The sequence below is a fragment of the Daphnia pulicaria genome, chromosome 6 (genome assembly GCF_021234035.1).
Source record: "Daphnia pulicaria isolate SC F1-1A chromosome 6, SC_F0-13Bv2, whole genome shotgun sequence".
NCBI classification, from domain to species: domain Eukaryota; kingdom Metazoa; phylum Arthropoda; class Branchiopoda; order Diplostraca; family Daphniidae; genus Daphnia; species Daphnia pulicaria.
In genome coordinates this window covers 4214640-4235905 of record NC_060918.1, presented here as the reverse complement: position 1 = coordinate 4235905, position 21266 = coordinate 4214640, and the positions used below count along the sequence as shown (strand labels likewise).

The 21266-nt window shown below is 41.2% G+C and overlaps 1 protein-coding gene and 1 long non-coding RNA gene across 4 annotated transcripts; one reads left to right on the top strand and one right to left on the bottom strand.

The window, feature by feature from the left end:
- The first annotated feature begins 6398 nt into the window (after nucleotides 1-6398).
- Nucleotides 6399-9065, top strand: LOC124342495. Its single transcript, XR_006918874.1, has 3 exons — nucleotides 6399-6808; nucleotides 6873-8147; nucleotides 8229-9065. It is a non-coding gene; the product is annotated as an uncharacterized LOC124342495 (long non-coding RNA).
- Nucleotides 9066-9844: 779 nt separating this feature from the next.
- Nucleotides 9845-20839, bottom strand: LOC124342398 (terminal nucleotidyltransferase 5C-like). Of its 3 annotated transcripts, none has more exons than XM_046795383.1 (3): nucleotides 20618-20839; nucleotides 20258-20408; nucleotides 9845-15340 (listed from the first exon to the last, which is right to left on the bottom strand). In XM_046795383.1, exons 2-3 carry the CDS (start codon nucleotides 20285-20287, stop codon nucleotides 13478-13480), a joined length of 1893 nt encoding a protein of 630 aa, XP_046651339.1. In that variant the 5' UTR covers nucleotides 20288-20408; nucleotides 20618-20839; the 3' UTR covers nucleotides 9845-13477. The 3 variants fall into 3 exon arrangements, with proteins under 3 accessions (XP_046651339.1, XP_046651340.1, XP_046651341.1); XM_046795384.1 differs by having other exon boundaries at nucleotides 20258-20390; XM_046795385.1 differs by lacking the exons at nucleotides 20258-20408; nucleotides 20618-20839 and adding an exon at nucleotides 16155-16297 and having other exon boundaries at nucleotides 9845-15341.
- Between the last annotated feature and the right edge of the window lie 427 nt (nucleotides 20840-21266).

The following is a 21266-nucleotide window of genomic DNA, read 5'->3' as shown; positions in this document are numbered from 1 at the left end:
AAATGAGAGGTCGTGCCCGCCATGACGGTAGACGATACGTCCCCTTCGGCATCAGCCCCTTGTCCATCCATCCGTCAATCTTCTTACTGCGTCTTACCTGTGGTACTACTACTCGTCGTCGGAGACCCTATTGCACCACCACAGCGAAGTCTGTGCTCTCGAAATGGTGCGATGACCAGTAGTGTTATCCAGACATAATAAGGAAATCTGGACATGGAGACTAAACTAAAAAGAACGACGGTTATTCATTGCTCAATATATTTTAATTGTATGTGCTCCAAGCCTCTCTCTCGTATAACACTGTAATAAGTTTGGTTGAACAAGAAAAAACCTGTTTATAGATTTTTTGGTGTTGTGTCTTTCAGCCATGACGCAACTCTCAGAACGTCAAACAAGTGTCATATTATTATAATTTTTTTATGATTGCCGAATTTTTTTTTCTTGGCTTGAATTCTATTTTTCACCACCAAGGTACTATATATTCATTAAGTAGAACCTACGGATGTGATTGGGTACGCGCTAGTTAAAAATAAGCGCCAATTTTAAAACTTAGATAAGTTTAAAGAAAGCGAGAAAACAGGGCACACAAGTTTTCGATTAATGACTTGCCATCCTGAATTTATTACGTCTAGTTAATCTTTTGGGTACATGAATTATGGCGCCCGACTGCTAAAAATCGAACATACATTTTCTCGACACATATTTTCTTTTCGGTTTAGTTTTAACCAGACCAAGTGAAATCCAGGCCGTAATATTAAAGGAGATTTTAGGTCATCTTTACCGCATTTCACGAGTCGGGTGTGATTCGAACTTTGATCTTTTTGCCAAAATAAAATGAAATAAAATATTTCGAAATGAAGAGACTCCCCTCCCCTGTTCTAAAAAAAATAATACGACACCCCCATCATCGCGAAATGTGTGTGCAAAAGTCGACTGACCTGATTTAGACTAAATATCCTTCGTATAGGACGACGCGGGGTGCGCTGGAAAAGAAGAAATGGGTTGGAGGAAATATGCATCTAGTGTACTACAGTATACATACGCATTTGTGTCGGCACGAAACGCGATTTGTGTGCCGTAAAAATCTAAGACGCAATTTGAAATATTTCCAACAACGAGAGATCTATTCAAGGTGAAACCTCCTTTGTCTCGGCCGTGGCAATCTCTCTCTCTCTCTTTTCCCGTATAATAGACTTGCTGGAAGAACCCACGCATGCAGCATATATGCCCTTAGAGTTTGTATTACAGCGTCTAAACTAATATAACGGAGGTCACGCCATCACGCCGAGCCGGACGGGAAACTCAACCACCGTTCACAAAATATTTGCTCTCCGATGGGCCTCAACGATTCCACGTGTGTCTTATTCCCCTTTTGATATTGAATTTGATTTTCTTTTTTTCTTCGAGGGTATGTACACAAAGTGGCCTGTGCATTTTGGCTGTGCAGGCCGGCGTGAAAACCAGCTTGCCCGCCCCCACTACTATACTATACCACACACGTGAAAGGTGGCGGTTTTTGTTGTTGTTGCGCTGGACTTCAACTCTCTTTATTAAAGTTTTCTTTTGACGATGATGACGACCTTGGTCTGATTCGCACTCGAGTCCCAACAACAGCAACAACAATTCCAACAGGACGGCCTATATTGGCAGAGTTGTTGCTGCGGCCGACCTTGCGCTCGACTCTGCGCCGTTTCGTCCCGACGATTGTCTATGCTGACTGCGTAGCAAGTTGACATCGACGACGACAACGGGTTGCCGAATGTATAATAACAAAAAGATCCAGTCACGAATGTGTGTGATAAATATAGTAAATGCCGGCCCCGTTATAGTTGCATAAGACCTCTGTTACTGCTGCACAGCCCAGCAGCAGTTTAATTATGCATGCACACACCAAAGTCCCCGCAAAAGGCTCATCATGTCGAATATGTTCGGCCCTCGTTGTTAAGTCCTGTTTCTTTTTCTTTCGTTTTGACAAGGATAAAATCTTCCGTATTTGTGTGTGTGTGTGTACGGTTATGATAATTTGCATGTGCCGGGGTGAGGCTCGACAATCTTTTTCCTGGATTGTATACATGTTACATGTAATTAAGGACGTGCGTGTAATTATAGATGAAAAGCCGTACAAAATTGGATGTCGTTGTCAACTAAAAACAATTCAGTCGTCCGTTTTCATTTTGTATTGTGTTATTCCCCTTTTTGTTTTGTTTTGAATAGATTCACTCACGCGTTCGGCGAAGCCATTGAAATTAATTCGAGGGAGTGAAATTTTCAGATTGTTTAGTATATTACCCAGGAATGTGTTACGCTGATGAATGGTTGATTGTGGTCGTCACACAACACTCCTTGCGCTGATGCCCTATTTTTTGAAGGAAAAATTAGAAGTAAAAATCTCCTTGTTTGAGCGTTAATTCACAGGCGATTTCCGTTCAATGTCGTGATAAATGACCGTGTCCTTTGCTTGTATATTGTGCTGCGGTATTATTGGGTGGATACGTCCACACGATCGTGGGGAGTTGTTGCTGCTATATTGCGCCTCGGCAATTGAACCTTTTAAGAATTTGTTAAACAATTGCATCTGTCTGAATTTACAACATCTGACAGCAGGGCAGACGGAAATCAAAGTTGCGTCGAAATTCGATTTATATGCGCGCGCGCATAATAATTCGAAGGACTTTGGTTGATTGTGAGATTCATTTCACCCTTAGGAATGAGTCGTTGAACTTGGGTCTATTTACCCGAAATTCTTCAACGGCAATGAGCGTTGTAGTGATATATTCTCTTTGCCATATAGTCTGCTGGCGCGGGAGAGATGAGAAATTGAATTAAATTCAAGATTATTATGATGTTTGATATAAAACAACCGTTCCAAATTTTTGATTACTGTTTGCGAGAGATGAAAAAAAAGGCAATCAACAAATGTTGAAAGGTGGTTAAACGATGTTGATGCTCTGGGGATATTAACGTCGTTTTTTGATGGATCGTAACTGACGATGTTTGAAAGCCTCCGCCAATATCATTTTGAGGATTAAACTGCTGTGACTAGATTTTTGCTTGTATACCGGTACTTCTTCCTTCTTTCAGAGTCCTTGAAGGAAAAAGAAAAAAATCTATTTATATTACGAGATTGCGATAAAAATATTTAAAAAAAAAAGGGATTACATTCAATGAATGTTTTATATGCCTGTTGATACCCTTGTCAGATTACAAGAAATTTACAAAGACGCCACGCAGCGGTACATTATTAAAATATGTAAGGCGTGATTTTCTTCTATTCGAAATTTTTTATTTTTAAAAGTTCTAAAAATTTCTTTTTTTTCGGTTATAGGAATATAGCACATGTGTTATCGCCATTTTGACGCTGTATCAAGATATAAGAGGATGTGAAAAGTTTTTGGGAAAGAGAAATTAAAATTTTGACAAAATAAAACAAAAAATTGATTAAATCGTTTTCTTGCCTCTATCTGCTACAATGTAATTTTATGATGTCAAATGAACAATAAGTAATGAGATGTGACGCGTAATAAAACATATTGAACTTTGAATAATCGTATATATTAGTTAATTCCTTACAGTTCTAGAACACAGATCTCGTCACCCTTGGTATTAGATTTAGATTGCATAAGATTAGGTTTATTTCTTCATTAGTTTAAGCACGGCTGGTTCTTTCCTTTTACGCAATCTCTTCCTTTTATGCAATCGTTTTAAAACACGAAGATCGTATGATGAGATAGGTAGTCTCGCATATTGGATCATACATGTATGGAAAAGGATGTAAATAAATGGTGAACCAGCCGGCATCATTCTGCAATTTTTACTGGATATCGATCTAGAATATCAGAGAACATGCATCTTTACAACCACTGGTAAATTTATATAGAGAGAATCACAGTTATAGGACATATAGTACTGTCGAATCGCATGGATTCTTACATTGATCCATTGTTCTAAATTGCATGCATATTACTCATTATACAAAATACAGTAATTTTTTATATTATCTGATAATGAAGCAGGTTTTGTGTTTTTGAAAGTGAATGCGGGGAGAGGACGTGCATATTGGTTCGAGCAACGACGCATAAATTAACCGACGAAATCAGAAAATCTCTAATTTTTAAATTTTTATGTAAATCCGTTGGAAGACAGACACCGGACATGTAATTTATATTACGAGATTGCGATAAAAATATATATAAAAAAAAAAGGGATTGACATTCAATGAATGTTTTATATGCCTGTTTTTGCCTGTTGATACCCTTGTCAGATTACAAGAAATTTACAAAGACGCCACGCATCGGTATAATATTAAAATATGTAAGGCGTGATTTTCTTCTATTCGAAATATTTTATTTTTTAAAGTTCTAAAAATGTCTTTTTTTTTCGGTTACAGGAATATAGCACATGTGTTATCGCCATTTGGACGCTGTAACAAGATATAAGAGGATGTGAAAAGTTTTTGGGAAAGAGAAATTAAAATTTTGACAAAATAAAACAAAAAATTGATTAAATCGTTTTCTTGCCTCTATCTGCTACAATGTAATTTTATGATGTCAAATGAACAATAAGTAATCAGATGTGACGCGTAATAAAAACTTATTGAACTTTGGATAATCGTATATATTAGTTGATTCCTTACAGTTCTAGAATACAGATCTCGTCACCCTTAGTATTAGATCTAGTTTGCAAAAGATTAGGTTTATTTCTTCATTTGTTTAAGTACGGCTGGTTCTATAATTCCTTGAATGACACGAAGAATGAATGAATGAACATTTATGGGTGTCAAATCAATTGAAAGGCTAACCAGCCGGCATCTTTCTACAATTCTAACTAGATATCATTCTAGAATATAAAAGAACGTGCATCCTTACAACCACTGGTTTAATTATAGGGAGAGAACCACAGTTATAGGACATATAATACTGCTGAATCGCATAGATTCTTACATTGATCCATGGTCCTTAATTGCATGCATATTGCTCATTATACAAAATACAGTAATTTTTTATATTATCTGATAATGAAGCAGGTTTTGTGTTTTGAAAGTGAATGCGGGGAGAGGACGTGCATATTGGTTCGAGCAACGACGCATAAATTAACCGACGAAATCAGAAAATCTCTAATTTTTAAATTTTTATGTAAAACCGTTGGAAAACAGACACCGGACATGTAGAGCAAAACACAACTGATAAAATTGGCCAACGGGAATGACTTATTATCTTTTTTATTTTTTCAAATAAAAATTCGGTGTGTATGGGAATTAAATCTATGAATTGCGCTTCTTCTGCGTGACCAACTGCGGGATGCACTACTGCTGATGTTGATGACGAAGCTCAAATAATAATGTAACATCCTGTGCAGTGTGTCTACATGACTTTTGTGTGTGTCTTGGCGAATCTAATCCGTTTGTTGTTTAGACTTTGTCCGGCTAGTTGCAGTTTGAGCGATTTTGATTTACCAATCGTTATTTCTTCTTGTACATATTTATTCCGATAAATCACTTCTCCTTTTTTTTAATATATATTTTTTTTTAAATCTTTTTTCTCTCTCTTTCGGCATGCCGGGACATGTCGTGTGTGTTTGATTGAGAAGGGCTGGATGTTGTTTATTTCTTAAGGGGAAAAAGGGAAAGGCGAAGGGCTGACCCGCGCCACGTCCTTCAATCTCTGCAACTGGCTGGAAACACAATCACACGTTGTACACATATACACACATATATACATGCGTGTATATATATATATATAAGTACATGTATCTTTACCTGGCCCGTTCACCGAGCGTCATCAAGGCCGTCAACTTTTGGGTTTTGTCCTCCTCCTCTTTTTGCTCTTAGTCGGACCTCTCCCTCAGCTCTTGCGTTTGAATACAACACACGATTCTTTTGTTCGCTTTTTCTGTGTATATTATATCTGATTTTATTATTCCCGTTTTCACAATCGGCTCGTGTGTGTGTTTGGCAACCCGGTTTTATTTTTTTTATTTTTTGGCCAGGGAAACAACTTAGTCGTGAATTTAATGAAAGTCCACGGCAAGGACGTCTTATATCAACAGCAGATATATGCTACTATATGCGCGCAGAGAGACAAATGTTATAAATCGGTTCCAGGGAAAGTGAAACAATGTTACGTGTCACTATTGAGATCAATGTCCAGTCGGTTCAATTCAAAGAATCGCTGAAAATTTCGTTTTCCACCCATTAAGCTAACAGCCAAAAAATTCTTTTGCCAACAGTTAAATAATCATATATAGTCAGTCTGAATAAAAACAAAATAAATGCCATTGATGGAATATGGTTATCATTCTATCGCCGTTTCGAAATTGGGTTGTAAAATTCAATCGTTTGGAAATGGTGTTGACATTTTCCCTTGAAAATGTCGTTTGCGAAATTCGGAGAAAGAAAGAAACCCCCAAACGATTATCGACATGGTTCGATTATTTCTGTCTTTTATACAATCAGCAACAGCAACTAGAAGTAGCTAGTAAGCTAGAAGTAGTCTAGAGTCGGTTAATAGGAATAGAGTGTGTCTCTCTCTGTTCAATCTATATATACGTAACAGTGTTTAGCTTTTATTCTCTCCTTATTGGCACAATTCTCTCCAGCAACGGGAAAAAATAAAATAAAACAAGACCAGGAGCAGCAAAAGGCTTTTCTTGATTACGTCACGACGACAAAGATTTCCGCGTCGGTACCGAAACAAAACAACAACAACAACAACCAAACAAAACCAAAAAAGAATTTCTTTTGGCTTCCGTTACCGAGCGTTTCAATTGTGCATATCCTTATCTCGCACATGTACATCTCAGATATTTTCGGGTTTTACTTTTTTTTGTTTTTGTTTTGTTTTCTATTTCTCACGTTATATTCTTCCTCTCTCCAGGGCAGCAGACCAAAAGGATGGAAGTCTGTGGTACCGTTTGTTATGTTGTTGTTGCTGTTGTCGGTTGTCCTCCATCTTCCACCATTCCCGCAGCCAAGTTGTAGTATCGACATAATTCGCCGTCTATTCGGATTCCCCGTCACGCTGAATTGACGAAATCAATAACAGAAAAATCACGATACACAGAGCGGAATGATAATCATTTAATATCCTCAGACTCTGGCTCTAATAAAATGGAGCCATCAGATAAATAAAAAGTTGGAACTTTTGTTTTATTTTCTTCTGATTTTTTGGGATTGACATCGGAAGGATATGTGTGCGAGACCTTTTGAACTAGATGGCCAGTCTAGCGTGTGCCGCATCCGTCAAACTTTTTACCGTCTCATATAGATGTCTCACTGTCAGAATGTTTCCCGGTACTATACCGCACCGTTCAGCGTGCGGGATCTGCCGATTCGCTTAATGAGGAAAACAAAAAAATAAAAAAGATGCAACTATATCATCACACGTCATTTTGTTGGCTCTGGTACTAGTATCTGGCGGGAATAAGCGAAATAAAATTTTTTCGTATATAAGCTACTGCTGATATGGCCAGCAGGGCAAACGCCAACGGGAGGGTCGTAATAGATATTCCCGTTTGAAAAATGTTGTTCTTTTTCGTCTCGGTGGTTGTGTTGTTTTTTTCTTCACGATGATCAAGTCGAGGTCGATTAGTGAAAACGCCAAAGGAAGAAACTTTACACACATATAATTGGCATTCATTTGATGTGGGCTAGTAGGTTGCATGAGCTGTGATTAAGTTCAAGACTCTTTTTTTTCTTTTCCTTCGGGAAAATGAGGAGGTGGCTGGAAAACGAGGGGAACGTGCGGGTCAAATGTCAGGATTTTTGTGTATACACACTCACACGAGTGTATGTGAAGTGGGTGGGTTTCTGTGTGTGTGTGTGTACATTATAAGAGTTTTGGTATACAGCAACGAGAGAGAGAAATAACCTCTGGTCAGAAATCCGAAGGCGCAGATGATGAGGAGGTCTGCTCAAAAATGTTGTTTTCATCTTCTCCCTCCCGCGGTTCAAATGATTTCTGCAGACATGGCCGAGAAAAGGGCGTGTGTGTAACATTACAACTATCCACTGCATTATTTTATATTATATGTGCTGCTGCTGCTACTGCTGCTGCCCTGTGGACACTGGGATTAGACATTATTGTCGGGACTGGATTTTATTTTCTTCTTTTGTCCCGAAATCGGCAAGCGCCAGGCATCCAATTGTATACGTAAGCCAATCCCGTTAGATTTTTCATTTCAATCTTCTTCTTTTTAATCTACGTTCCTCGTGTTATACTATTTGATTATAGAAGAGGAGCTCGGCGTTGTGTGAATGACCGACGAGAGAGCGTCCAATTGGAAAATAAAAGAATAGAAACGTCGTCGTCGCGTGACGTCACGGCGCGCGGAAGTCGTGCGCGCTCTACACGCAATCCAATTTGTCGACGCCGGTCGACGCTGCTGTACTGTGTGTTGACTGAAAGGGACGACTTTTAGTTCGGCAAATGAGAACGCCGGGATAGTCCAAATATCTAATGCGCTTCTAAAAATAGAATTTAAAACAAAAAGAAAACAAAAAGAGATTCACGCATGTGTTTTCTCCTTTTTTATTTTTTCGCTCCTATTGTATTTGGAAACCAGTAAAGTGTTATTGAAGGAAAAATGAACTACAAAAGGAAAAAAAGAAGAAGAACAACATTACACACAATAAGTATGTCGTCGTCGCTAAAGGCCTAATTCCCCCCTTCGGTTGTAGATCATCTCATTATACACTTCCTTTTTTTGTGTCTACTTCTCCAGGTGGATCATTATAGATATTACGGATGCTATAATAGACTTTTTTTATATTTTAAATTTTTACTACTACTACTACTAACTCTGCCGGGTATATAGTATAGTAGCGAATTGGTTGTGTTGCATATAACGAAAGAAAAGAAAAAAGTGTGCCATCATCCTAACTAACCTACACCAGGAGGAGAGCATTGGCTTTTTTGGGTTGTATGGAGGCTAATGGTCGGCGGCCCGATGAGTCCTGCGCGCTTCTTTTTCTTTTCTAGGTCGTTGACGTCCTATACTGTCAGCCTCTTCCAAGTAGAACAACTCGAGAAAAATAGAGACAAATAAAAATAAACATTTTTATATAACCACTGCTATTATTGTGGATTGGCTTTTTATTTTTAGATGGTTTGGGCGTTGGCTCCTCCCTCTACATAGAGTTGAACGGCACATATATATACTGTACTCTCTACATTATTACAAGAGAATCTAATAATATCTAGGCATTTAAATGATCGATGGGCTTTGCTGGTGCAGCGTCACTTGTAGGGCCTCTGGATGAAACTCGTAACACAAACCCGTTCCTTTATTCTTTGTTCCCCTTTTGGCGAAAAACTTGACGGATTCCGTAATGAAATTTTTGTTGCCTCTATATCCCCCGAGTGCTTCGTTTAATATGCAAATCAATGGACGAAACTATACACACACGAACTGAGAAGAGCTACTATATAACGACCGGCTGCAAAGGTCAGCCAACTTTTGAATTCAATTTAGACGGTTCCTTCTGACTTGATGGAATAAATACAAAACCAATAAGAAGAGAGATTGGAGTTTAAACACGATTTTATTTGACTTTTTTTGCGTATTTTGTTGGTTTTACAATGAATTTTTTTTTGTTTGTTTATTTGTACAGACACAAAATGATTTTTTTTTTCTTCTTCGCAGCTGACTCGATGATGACCTACTGTTGTGTAATAAATTGGAAGATTATAGAAAAGAGAATAATGGATCGACAAGTCAAGAAAAAAAAAAGATTGTTTGGGAGAGAGAGAGAGAGAATTATTTTTCGGTTCCTTCAGTCGGGCATCAGCGCAAAGGTTTACACATTTAAAAATGGATATGACACCTGAGGATTTCTTCTTTTTTTTTCTTTTCTTTTTTCTTTCAGTCATTTCTTCTGTTTCGATATAGGAATTAGCTTCGCGTCTATTCCACCAAAAAAACACACAAAATGAGGAGGGTTTAAAAAAAAAAAGTATAAAATGGATCATAACATCCATTTCGCGGTGTGTGTCTAAAAATCATCGCCGTCCTTTTCTCTCTTTCTTGGATGGAAGAACATTTGGTTTTACAAGTCGGATGAAACGTTTACAACAGGTGGGGGAGGGGGGCCGACGACATTTGTCAATATCCTCATCTACAACATGTGAATTCTCACTACGAATAATAAGCCAAAGAAAGAAGGAAAGAAGATGACAAACGCACACACTTTTGTTTTTTGCCTTGACCCCATAATGACGTTGATTACAATTAAAAAGGGAGAATAATAATAATAATAATATGTATATAATAATATGTATAAGAAATTGTATGTATAGAAAATAACCCCCCCGAACCAGAGCGCATAATGATTTTTTGGAAGGAAGGAAGTAAACGAAAATAATAATAATAATAAACCACACCAAAAAAGGGAAGTTGTTGTAAAAAAAAAGCCTTCTTCTAGTCTTATTTTTTGCTGTTGTCTGAATTCTAGTACAATAAATCTAGGAAGGAAGGGAGTACAGGGATTTTGCATCTTGGAAGATATTATATAAATCACGTCCATTCAAACAATACCAAGGGGGAAATTGGGGGGAAGCTGTAATTAGAATATCATAAGACGAAATATATTCGATAATGATGCAGCAAGAGAAAACTGGGATGGGACCACAAAAGAAATAAAGAAAGGGAGGAAAGAAATTTTTGGAGGAAAATAATAAAAATAAAAAAAAAAATTGGGATACAAGGATAACGTTTGATATTATATCACATTGATTTGACCACAATAGCCGGAAAAGGAAGAAAAAAGTAGGGGGGTTGGTGGTGGGGGGTAGAAAGATGTAATGCAATTTTTCCCGCTTCTTTTTCAAAAAAAAAAAAACTGAATTGGCGTGTGTTTGTCGGCGCATATATAACTGGAATCGATTCATTCAAAAAATTAATAAGATCCGAACCGTTTTCTTTTTTTTTTTTAATTCATACGCGGAAAAAAAAGGACAATTTGTTTTTTCAACTTCGTTCACGTCAGGTGCTTTCTTCTTGGCATCAAGAGATCGACTCCAGAATTAATTAAAGAGAGATTTTACAAAAAAATTAAGGTGGGCCAAAAAAAAAAAATTAACGAAAAATCAACAAAAAAAGTGTGTGGATTTTGGTTTTTTCCAATCAAATTTTGTTTTTCCAAGTCAGGTAAATGGGTGTGTAGATCAGGTGAGCCAGCTCTTAACAAGTACAATCAAAACATCGAAATAGAAGAGAAACGTTTTTATCCCAGTTTTTTTGTTTTTTTTGTGTGTAAACTCGATGATTTCGTTCTACCCAGGGAAGAAAACAAGCGACTGAAAATCGACTTCTTTTGTTTTCGAAATTGCGTTGGGTTGTTTGTTTGTTTTTTGTGTGTGTATGTATGTGTGTGTCAGTGTGTGTGGTTGGGCGTATCACAGACGAGCAAAGGCTTCAATTTCCAAATGAAAGAAGAAGAAGAAAACAAAAAAAGAAATTTTTCTTCCGTGTGTTTTTCCCGCAGTTTCTTTTTTAAAAAGTTTTTTTTCGGAGGGTTGGAGAAAATGTCTCGAATGGAGTTTGACGGAGTAGAAAAAACAATTTGGTGGACGTCGAAATCGCAAAAAAAAAGGAAAAGGGCTGTGTGTTGCGTGGCGGAGGGGAACAAGGAAATTTTGGCCGAAAAATCACGTGACGTGAACGCGCGCGTTTCCATTGAAAAAGAAAATAATTGACAAAAATAAAGAAAAAAACTAGATTTTTCCATTTAAAAACGGGTTTACATTTGTTGTTGTTGCTATCGATTCGGATCTGATATATATCACGTCGGCCATATTTGATTGTTATCCGAGAAATAATAATAAAAAAATAGATTAATAATAAATCACATAGCAAATTGTATACTGAGGGGGGGGAAGAGAGAGTGAAAGAAGAGCGGGAGAAACGGACAACACAAAAACGGCAACTATTTTCTGATAGACGGAGATGGGGGGAAAAAAATAACACTATTCCAAGTGTGTGTGTGTGTGCGTGCGGCATTTTTCGTGTGCATTTTGTAACAAATTTTTTCTTAATTTTTTTTCCGGAATTTTTTGTGAATTTTTTCTTTTCGTTTGTCAATGTCCAGCTGATGCCGCTGCACGAGCGGGAAGGAGGTAAGATCAGCGTGAATTGGAGGTCTTCTTGCACAGTACTGGGTCTTCAACTTGATGGCAATCAAGTAGAAAACCTTGAAAAACACATTTTAAAACAAAAAAAGAGAAAGAAACGAAGGACGAATATAGAATGGAGGAAGAAGAAAAAAGAGAATGTGGTGGTGCTACCAAAGAAAGAGAGAATACGTAAACATTGGGAAACACATCCTGACATTCAAACGACCCCAAATATATAGCAGCTCTTTTTTTGTAGAGAGAGGGAGGAAAAAACCAGTTGGGAAAACCCCTCCAATTCCAACAAAAAAAAACAAAATTCGACGGAATAATTTTTTCTCTTTTCAATTTGTGGACAGGAGGATTTTCCGCTCATAAAGAAAAAGGGAAAGGTCAGTTGGGGATCCTACACAGGTGAAGGGGAGAGTGTTCCTACAAAGTGGGTCACCTTGGGACAGACACAAGACACACAAAGGAGAGGATGCTGTCAAGAAAACAAAAAAGGGAAAGTTGTGTGTGTCTCGGACTCGACCAAAAAAGAATAACACAAAAGAGATGCTACCTAGACGACCTCGTCGTAAATGGTAAACAACCAAACAAAAAAAAAATAATATGAGTTGGAACAGAACTAATTTTAAAGTGAGCCAGACATGTAGAGAAGGACTGTAATAGAAATAGAGAGAGAGGGGGGGGAAAGCCTTGGCACACACACACATACACACAGTTAAACGTAGACACACACACTCACTCACACACAGCAACAGTGGGGGTGTTTTTTGTAAATTTTTAGATTTTTTCCAAGTTTTTTTTTTTGTAATATTTTTTTAAATTTTTTTTTGAGGGTGATTAAATGTGTGATGTCGGTTGCCTACGGGCTGGATTATATCTACACTGGAGAGAGATAGAGAAAAAAATATTTTTCCTATAATCTATTATATGGTGGTGGGGTTGAAAATAAAGTTTGGGGGGTTGGAAAGGTCGATATTTCTTTATCTTTTTTTTTGTATGAGTTTTGTTTTTAATACAAGTTTTTTGTTGGTTCATTTTTGAAAGGAAAAAGGAGAAAAACGACACGACACGATAGTTTGTCGGCGTAGGGACGAAAAAAAAGGAGGAACATAAATCCACTTGCGTGTAAACACACACCAGGCGTCACGACGTGTGAAGTGTTGAATTTCCAGACATGTAGAGGCCAAAAAACAAGGATGAGGAGAGAGTGAAAAAGCCAAACAACCTCCTCTGCTCGTCTTCGAGACGGAATGAAGAAAAAAGGGGGAAAAAAGGAAGAAATAAACCTCCGAGGGGCAACAACACAGATGATTGTGGTGGTGGTGTTGGATGTCCTTTCTCCCTCTCTCTCTATTCTCCGCCATTTAGGAGCAAGTCATCCACGCGCAGGGGCAAGCGCAAGGAGGTGAGCACGGATAGCAGGGAGTGGCCGAGGGAGAAAGAGCTGGAACGCTGGCTCCTGTCGTCGTCACCACTGCTGAAGTGTTGTTGCTGCTGCTGCTGTTGCTGCTGGCAGGAGATGAAGGAGGAGGAGTGCTCGTCGTCGAAGGAGGAGGCAGCGACGTCGGCGGAGGAGCCGCAGGAGCGTAAAAGTATCCACCGTTGCTGGAATAGACCACTGTCGGTTGGCAGCCAGAAATGCGCACCTCATAGACGGGAGCGTGGCCATAGCTGGGCGGATGACTTTGCTGTTGCTGCTGCTGCTGTTGTTGTTGCATCTGCTGCTGGTGGTGATGTTGTTGCTGTTGGTGGTGCTGGTCAGCGTAATAGGCCTGATAGGCCAGCTCCTCGATGAGCGACAGGGTCTGCCGCCGCTCGTGGCCCATCAGACAGACGGTGGACTCGTCTACAACGCTGTAAAGGATCATGAGATAGTCGTACTTGAGGGCTTCGTCAGCTCCGACAAAGTGGTTCCATAGGTAGTTGTCGAGTTTGAGCCGCTGCTGGCCAACGTCTGGAAAGTCGATAAAGAACCTAGAGCACATGTAGCGCTCAAACGTCTTGATCTGGTCGGGATCGGCCGGGCGGTAGTCCTTGACCAGCAAGTTGCAATACTTGAGCAATCCGCCGCCGCGGATCTCCTCCGGATTGCGGGTGGCGATCATCTTGTGGTGCAGGTGGTAGTGGGCCTGGCGGAAGTCGCCGTACACAGACTCGGCCACCACCGTCGGGTAAAACGACTCGCTGATGGGCATCGTAGAGGCGCAGTCGTAGAAGAGCACCAGCGAGTCGAGAATGATCTGGAACGAGTCGACGGAAAATTCAAATTGGCGCCGCATATTGTGGACGAATTTCAGTTCCACGTTCTTGCCGCGGTGGTTGGTGCCCAGGGAGATGAGCGACCAGCGATCGCCCTCAGTCACTTTCACCATCTTGGAGACGTACGCCTCCTTCAGAGAGCACGAGAGCATGCGCGTGCGAGAGACTCCGGCCGGAAGAAAGTCCAGCAGCGAGTCCAGCACCGCCGTTTTGATGCGGTCGTAGGTGCGGGCCGACGACAAGTCGACGCCGAATATGAGATCCAAATCGTTGTACGCTTGCGGCTGACAGCGATCCAGCGCCAGGACGTAAGAAGCCGCTCCGCCATTGATCCGCATGTCCTTGACAGCCACGCCGTCCGCTTCCAGTTTGGCCCGCACCAGCGTCACCAGGTCGCGCAGGCGCAGCTCCAACGTCGGGAAATTACCCCGGCCGTGGATGCTGACCGTTTCGTTCATCACGTCGTGCACCCTGGACACTTGCTCGTAGCTCAAAACGGCGAACCGCTGCTGTTGCTGTTGCTGCGCCAATTGGAGCTGCTGCTGCTGCTGGAGCTGCTGCGTCTGCTGGGCCACGGCCAGCGGGAGCGACTCGGTGCTTCCGCCAGTGACGCTACTCCGGCTGGAGAGCGATCCGCCAGAGACGGAAGCCGTAGAGACCAAACTGACGTCTTCGAGATCAGCGTCGCCGCCCAGGTCATAGCCGCTGTCGCTGTCGCCGCTGCTGCTGTGCTCCGACAGAGACTCCACTTCCGTCTCGGCTTCGGCCAACGACAATTTGGCAGAAGTGAGATCCGTCAATTCGTCAACCACCTGATCGTTGCTGTTGCTGTTGTTGCCGTTCACCACGTCAGAGAGTCGCAACATCTTGAGAGCGTCCATCGTAGCCATGGCTGTCACGTCAATGCCACCGATTTTCAATTCTTCCAAACGTTTCAGGGCCGTGCCACTCAATTCCAACGTTCCCGACTGAATTTAACAAAATCCAATTTGAAATGAAACGAAAAATTAATCATGTGGAGATGCCGGAAGCTGAAAAATAACAACTTTAAAAATATTCAATTTTTTCCTCCTTTCTCTTTATCCATCGATGCCCATCGACACATGAAAAGTGAAAGAGAGAAACTGGCCAGCCACACACAAATCAATTGAAGCGCATCACAGAGAGACAAGAGAGAGAGAGAAAAAGTTCTAGAAAAAAGACGGGCCGACTAACTGGGCGGTGCTTATCCAGCGATAACAACTCGGTGCCCTTAGGCCAGCAGATTGTTGTTATTGTGAGTTGTTGTTGTTGGCTGGTTGGGTGGTAGGGGAAAAACCAGTTTTCTCGAAAAAAAAATTCTCTTCTCCTGAACGCACATGCCTGGACACGAGAAGACACAGACCACACCATCGGCATTAGCCGTGAAATAAACCTGAAACCGCCTCGACTATTCCGCCGTCAAGTTGACATTGACTTGAAGCGACGCCATCGGTCGTGAAACGCGCATGCCCACCAACCCGCCCCCGCTAAATCAAATCAAATAAAAATAAAATAAAAGTTCCTCTTACACCCAAAAACGATCATCCACTCACACAGAGAGAAACGAGAGAAGCGAATAAATAATTCGCACATTTTAGAAAGGATGACCTTGTTTCGGCGTTCACTCTCACTCTCGACAGGCGGTCAAACACTTTCGCTCGACCTTAATGCAGCAGCACCATCGTGTGCCAAATATTTTGTCGGGACCCGAATTAAAAAAGCAAAAATAAAGTCAAATGAAAATAAGAAGAAGACTTACCAAAAAAGAAAATGTGTTTCGCGTGACAAAGAAGAGACACTACTAACACTTCACTTTGGGGATAAAATATCGGCAAAGGAATTAATGATTGCAACGTTCTTTTGAGTCTGTAAAAAAATGTTCCAGAAGTGGCAGACGAGAGATATTATTCAAAATTTGGAGATAACAAAAGAAGAGAGAGACAAATTGTTTTGTTGGTTGGGTTGGCTGCTTCCCCTCTCCCGACTATCTCCTCTCCTACTCGCTGTTTTTTCGTTTCGTTTTTTCGGTTGGGGGATTTAACACATGGGAATGCGCGCACACACCGGAGAGCTGGGAGACTGGCGAGCGACTGACGGCCGTTGCGACGGTGATGCAGACTAGACCCCCAACAACACCCAGAATACCCGCCCACTCTCCCGCAGGGCAATAACTACCACCAAAAGTGGGTGAGGTACAGTGAGTACAGTAGTAGTAGTAGTAGGGGTGGTGGTTGGGTGGGTGGTAACAGACAATCAGCTGTTTAGAGATATACCAGATTTTACCGCCACCAGAGCGCGCTAGTGTCCAGCCAGTACCTTCACCAGTTCCTTTCGGCTGAACACCGTGAAACAAAAACCGACTTCAATCGACTTGTACATTGGGGCATTATACATAAAATATATATATGTTTTACTCGGAATTCCAAGGGGAGAAGGGGGGAAATAATTATTAGACAACGTCCTTGCTTTGTTGTTGTTGTTATTTGCGCACCACGTGAGGGAAACCGTTTGGCCGCGATTCGATCGACTGGATTTTTTGAAAAAATGTTTCTTTTTTTTTCACTTTGGCGGCCTGAATGTTTTCACTGGAGCAGCAGCAGCAGGAGCAGGTCGGCGAATCTCGTTATAACTTGAGGCCGAGTTTTTGACTCGAAGCCCAGTGACTTTGACCTACATCAAATATATATTTCTAACGTGAAAAAAGAGAGAGGTGCAGTGTCATCTATTAAGCACTGGGTGAAATAATGTTTTGGCACAGTTGGGCCAAAATTTTACAACTTTCACCCACTTTGTGCAGAAAATTTCAAACGAAATTTTTATTCGCCAAATCGTCTTACAAAAACAGCCACGCCTCGTATTATTATTTTGATTTGTTCTTTGGCTGGCCAAAACACAACCGGATCTTTTTGGTCGTGGTACAGTTTTCTGGAATAGCACGAGTCGCATTTGATTTTTTTAAAAAACCAACTGCCCTCGGGGCGAGTTGGGGAGGACCTTCAACCACTTTCCCTTTTTCTTTACACCCAAAAAAAAAAAACCTTTTTATATTTCATTTTCTTCTCTCCCCCAACTGAATAATGGAATCCAGTTACTATCGTCCAGATTGATTTAGGAAATAGTTGGAATAAATCTCGCACACAGTGAAAATGGGACCACTTTGTTGCCAAGTGATTTGACATTTTCCGACGAATTGCGCGACTCCACCCCGACGAGTTTGGTAATCTGCCCTTGAATGTCACAAACGGGAATTAAAGTAAAATAAAAAACAAAATAAAAATAAGCGGAGCTCCCAATTATTTTCCCAACACGACCTATCCCCTCCCTAAGGCGACTACTTTTTAATTCAATCCTGGGGAGGAGTCTAAGCAGCAGCTCAGCACGAGCGAAAATTGCGCTAGCCAAAACGGTTTCCATATCCACTTGGAAACAAAATCGTCTACTGCCACACACATTTGACCTTCGTACCCACGCAACCCGCCACCACCGTGTGTATGTCGTCTCTCCCACCCCCAAAACAATCACAACTCAAAATGGACACTTGCAATAAGAAAGAAACAAAATATTATCAACTTGTTATTTTTGGTTCCTTCCTGCCATTATTTACAGAAATAAAGAAATCAGACCCCCAAGGAAATAATGAAGAGGAAAACCAATTTTTCTAAATCATCAGCCACTACCACAATATCCTATCTAAGATATTACATTCCGATAATTGCTACAATAAAAACGTTGAGCTCTATCAAGATTGTCGACCTACCAAAGATGGCGGGTTCGGTGTGAACATACACAAGAGTCGAATCCCTTTGTGTGTGTGTGTGTGCATATTATTCTAAAGCTTCTTCCTTGCCTTTTGCACTCGGCGTTATGCAAATTGCGTGAATATCCGCAACGACGGAATAAGCGAAGCCATTGACGAGTCGTCCGTCTTAACGGGAGGAGATTTCCCCCAACGAATTCCAAACGGAAACCTTTTGGGCGGACAAGATGTGCGGGGACATCAACAACTCAAAAATATCGACCGCCCGCGTGAGGCCTATCGCACGTGGACTCTCTAAGAAGAAATGTGAGCGATAAACAAAATTCACGGAAAAATATAACGACCGTCAAGAGCAGGTGAACGACGACGACACCTGCTCCAGCACGTGCCATTTTAAGCGGATGGATTAAATAAATAAATAAATAATCAACAAACTTGTCGTCAAATTGCCTAGCAACCGAAATTTTGTACGCAAGTTATTGTTGTTTTCGAAGGGGGAAAAACCCGTTCTTTTTTAAAGATGAAACCGCTCCCGGGTTGTTTCACATTCGTGACCGACTCGTGTTCGACCTCTTCTTAAACCACCACCATCTTCTTTCTGACTTTTTCAAAAGACACAAAAGCCAGGAGCTTCTACGAAAGAAGAAGAAGAAGAAATGAGGCAGCATGTTTTGCTCATCGAGCCGGAGCGTTGAACTCGAAAATGGGAAAAATAAATAAAATTGTTTTTCTAACCAAACACATTTCGAGAAAAGTCAGCTGATTCTACACTCTACACGCCCGTGAAAACCAACAAAATTAGCCGAAACGAACAAAAAAAAAATTCAATTACAGGATACAAATTTTGCAATCTAAAAAATGTGATGAGAAATGTCAAAAATGATTTTTACATTTTAAAAAGTTAATTTTCAAAAAATTGACCAAATTTGACCTCGTTTTTCTGGAAGGAAGAAAGAAAAATACAATGGGCGAAATGGGAACCCCTTTTGTGGTAGTCGCTCCTCTCAGCTGATCACGTGAGTGTTACGGCCGGCCTTGAACCATGTTTATCTCACCTCCCGCAAGAGTTCGGGCAGCAACGTCCAGCATCTCCTCTCTACTACTCACTGCCCGTTCGCACCGTTAAACCCCCTCCGGTCAATAAACATTAGGACGAGCACACAAGAACTGAAAAGAGAAAAAACCTTTTACGTTCGTTCGTTCGTTCTTCTTCTCTCTGGCCAATAAACAACACAGTCAGAAATGAACGTTGCGTCCCGCACAGAGTCTTCCGCTCCGGAACTCCGTCTGCTACTGCTGCATCTCCCGTTAGATTTTATAGAGCCGACGTGACCGACGTCCTACTTTTAAGAGCTGGTTCAAACAAGATTCAAATAGACTGTAGAATAGAAATAAGGTATAGAGAGAAGGGCCCATGGCGTCATAGACGAACTCCATTGACTGGTGGGGCCCAATTTTCGCATGTGCTAATAAATGGCAGCCATTGAATGAGATAAGAAAAAAGAACTTACTACGCACAAGTCCTCCTCCCCCACTTTTGTAAACGTTTTACGTCATCCGCCTACGCAAGCAACCCCTTCCGCCACACACTCGGCTATCGATCCAGCTCTCTTGGCCCCCCCACCCCCTCTCGCTTGTGTGTGTGTGTGTGTGTAGGGATCGACGAAGCTTCTGGAACGTTCATCATCATTACGACGATTCCCGAAAAGGTCAGATGAAAAAGGGTTGCCATTTTAGGTGGAAAATGCGAATCGATCACAGACGACGACGATGGCTGAGACGCCGAAATGGGCCCGGACGCCCTTAAAAGGGTATGTGGGCGAACCCCGAACTAGAAAATGTTGTCTGGGGGTGCCAAATGGCCGAGGAAAAACTAGAAAAGAATGCACCGAGAATAACCCTGCACGACGTCATCCATTGGTAACGGGCCAGCAAAGAAAAAAAATTCACGGCGAGAATACACGTGCAATATACACCGAAATGAAATGAGATGAAAAACTATTCCCATACATCTGACCCGAATATAAAACCTCGACCCGGGTCAAAGGGCTTTTTCTAGACTATTCCACATGACGAATTGAATGAATTAAATAAAACGTCAAATTACCTGCATGAGGGGGAAAATGGGCCTGTCCATGTTTACGTGTGTGTCGTACAAAGAGAAGTGAAATGGCGAACGTCGGCTGCTCAAGTCACACACTTTTACAAGTCACAAGACGCACCACAGAATCAACAATTCACTGGAACGAAGAGAAACCCTTTGTTAACAAATAAATCAAATCAAATAATCAATTAAAAAGTAAAGATGATTTAAAAATACATTGGGAAAAGACGAGAGGGTTAAATGAGGGAGGAGGGGGGTGGAAGCATGGCTCATGGCCGCTTAGACCGGCGTAGACAAAAGTTACACATATGAACGGGGTGGAATTACAAATAAATGAATCTCTTGTGAGCAGAGCACACTTACCGAATGTTACACACGTTCTTGGCACAAGACACTGACACACAATGGCTGGGGGTTTCTGGTGGCCACAAAGTTACATACACTTTTTCGGGTAGACGTTTGGTTTTTTAGACGCAGCGGATCTTCTAAACGTGTATGTTGGCGTCGACCGAAAACTGAACGAGCAACACTTGTGGCGTTTCATCGACCAAGTAGTAGACGACGAAAAAACCCCCCGTGTGTGTGTGTGTGTGTGTGTGTGTCTTCTTTTGGGCCCGCTGCGCTTCTCCGCCCTCTAACTGGCGGATTACGAACCGCTGCCAAACCGCCCAAAAACCGTCTGGCCCTTTATTTTGTATTTTCGAATCATTTTTGGCAATTTCCCCCCTCTGGGCATTCAAGTAGCTACGCCTCTCTCGACATTCGTCTGCTAGGCCCCAAACATTTGCCGAAAATCTTTCGATTGTCAAGGCCGAAAAAATTGTTATCACATTAAATATTACAATCACTCGCCAATTTATCTGCCGTAGACGGTGACACAAAAGAGGTTTTCGTAACAGAAAAATAAAAAGACAAATGATAAGATAAATGGCGGCTCGATCAGCTGCCGGGACAGAGAAGAAAACAAAGGTCAACCATCGACGATATTGCAACCAGCCAATGTTTATGGCAA

Bases quoted from the DNA above. Each gene is read 5' to 3' on its own strand.
- LOC124342398 (XM_046795383.1), bottom strand. From the start codon at position 20,287: ATGGACAGGCCCATTTTCCCCCTCATGCAG. The intron at 15,341-20,257 runs GTAATTTGACGT...TGTTAAATTCAG, and splicing joins CCATTTTCCCCCTCATGCAG to TCGGGAACGTTGGAATTGAG.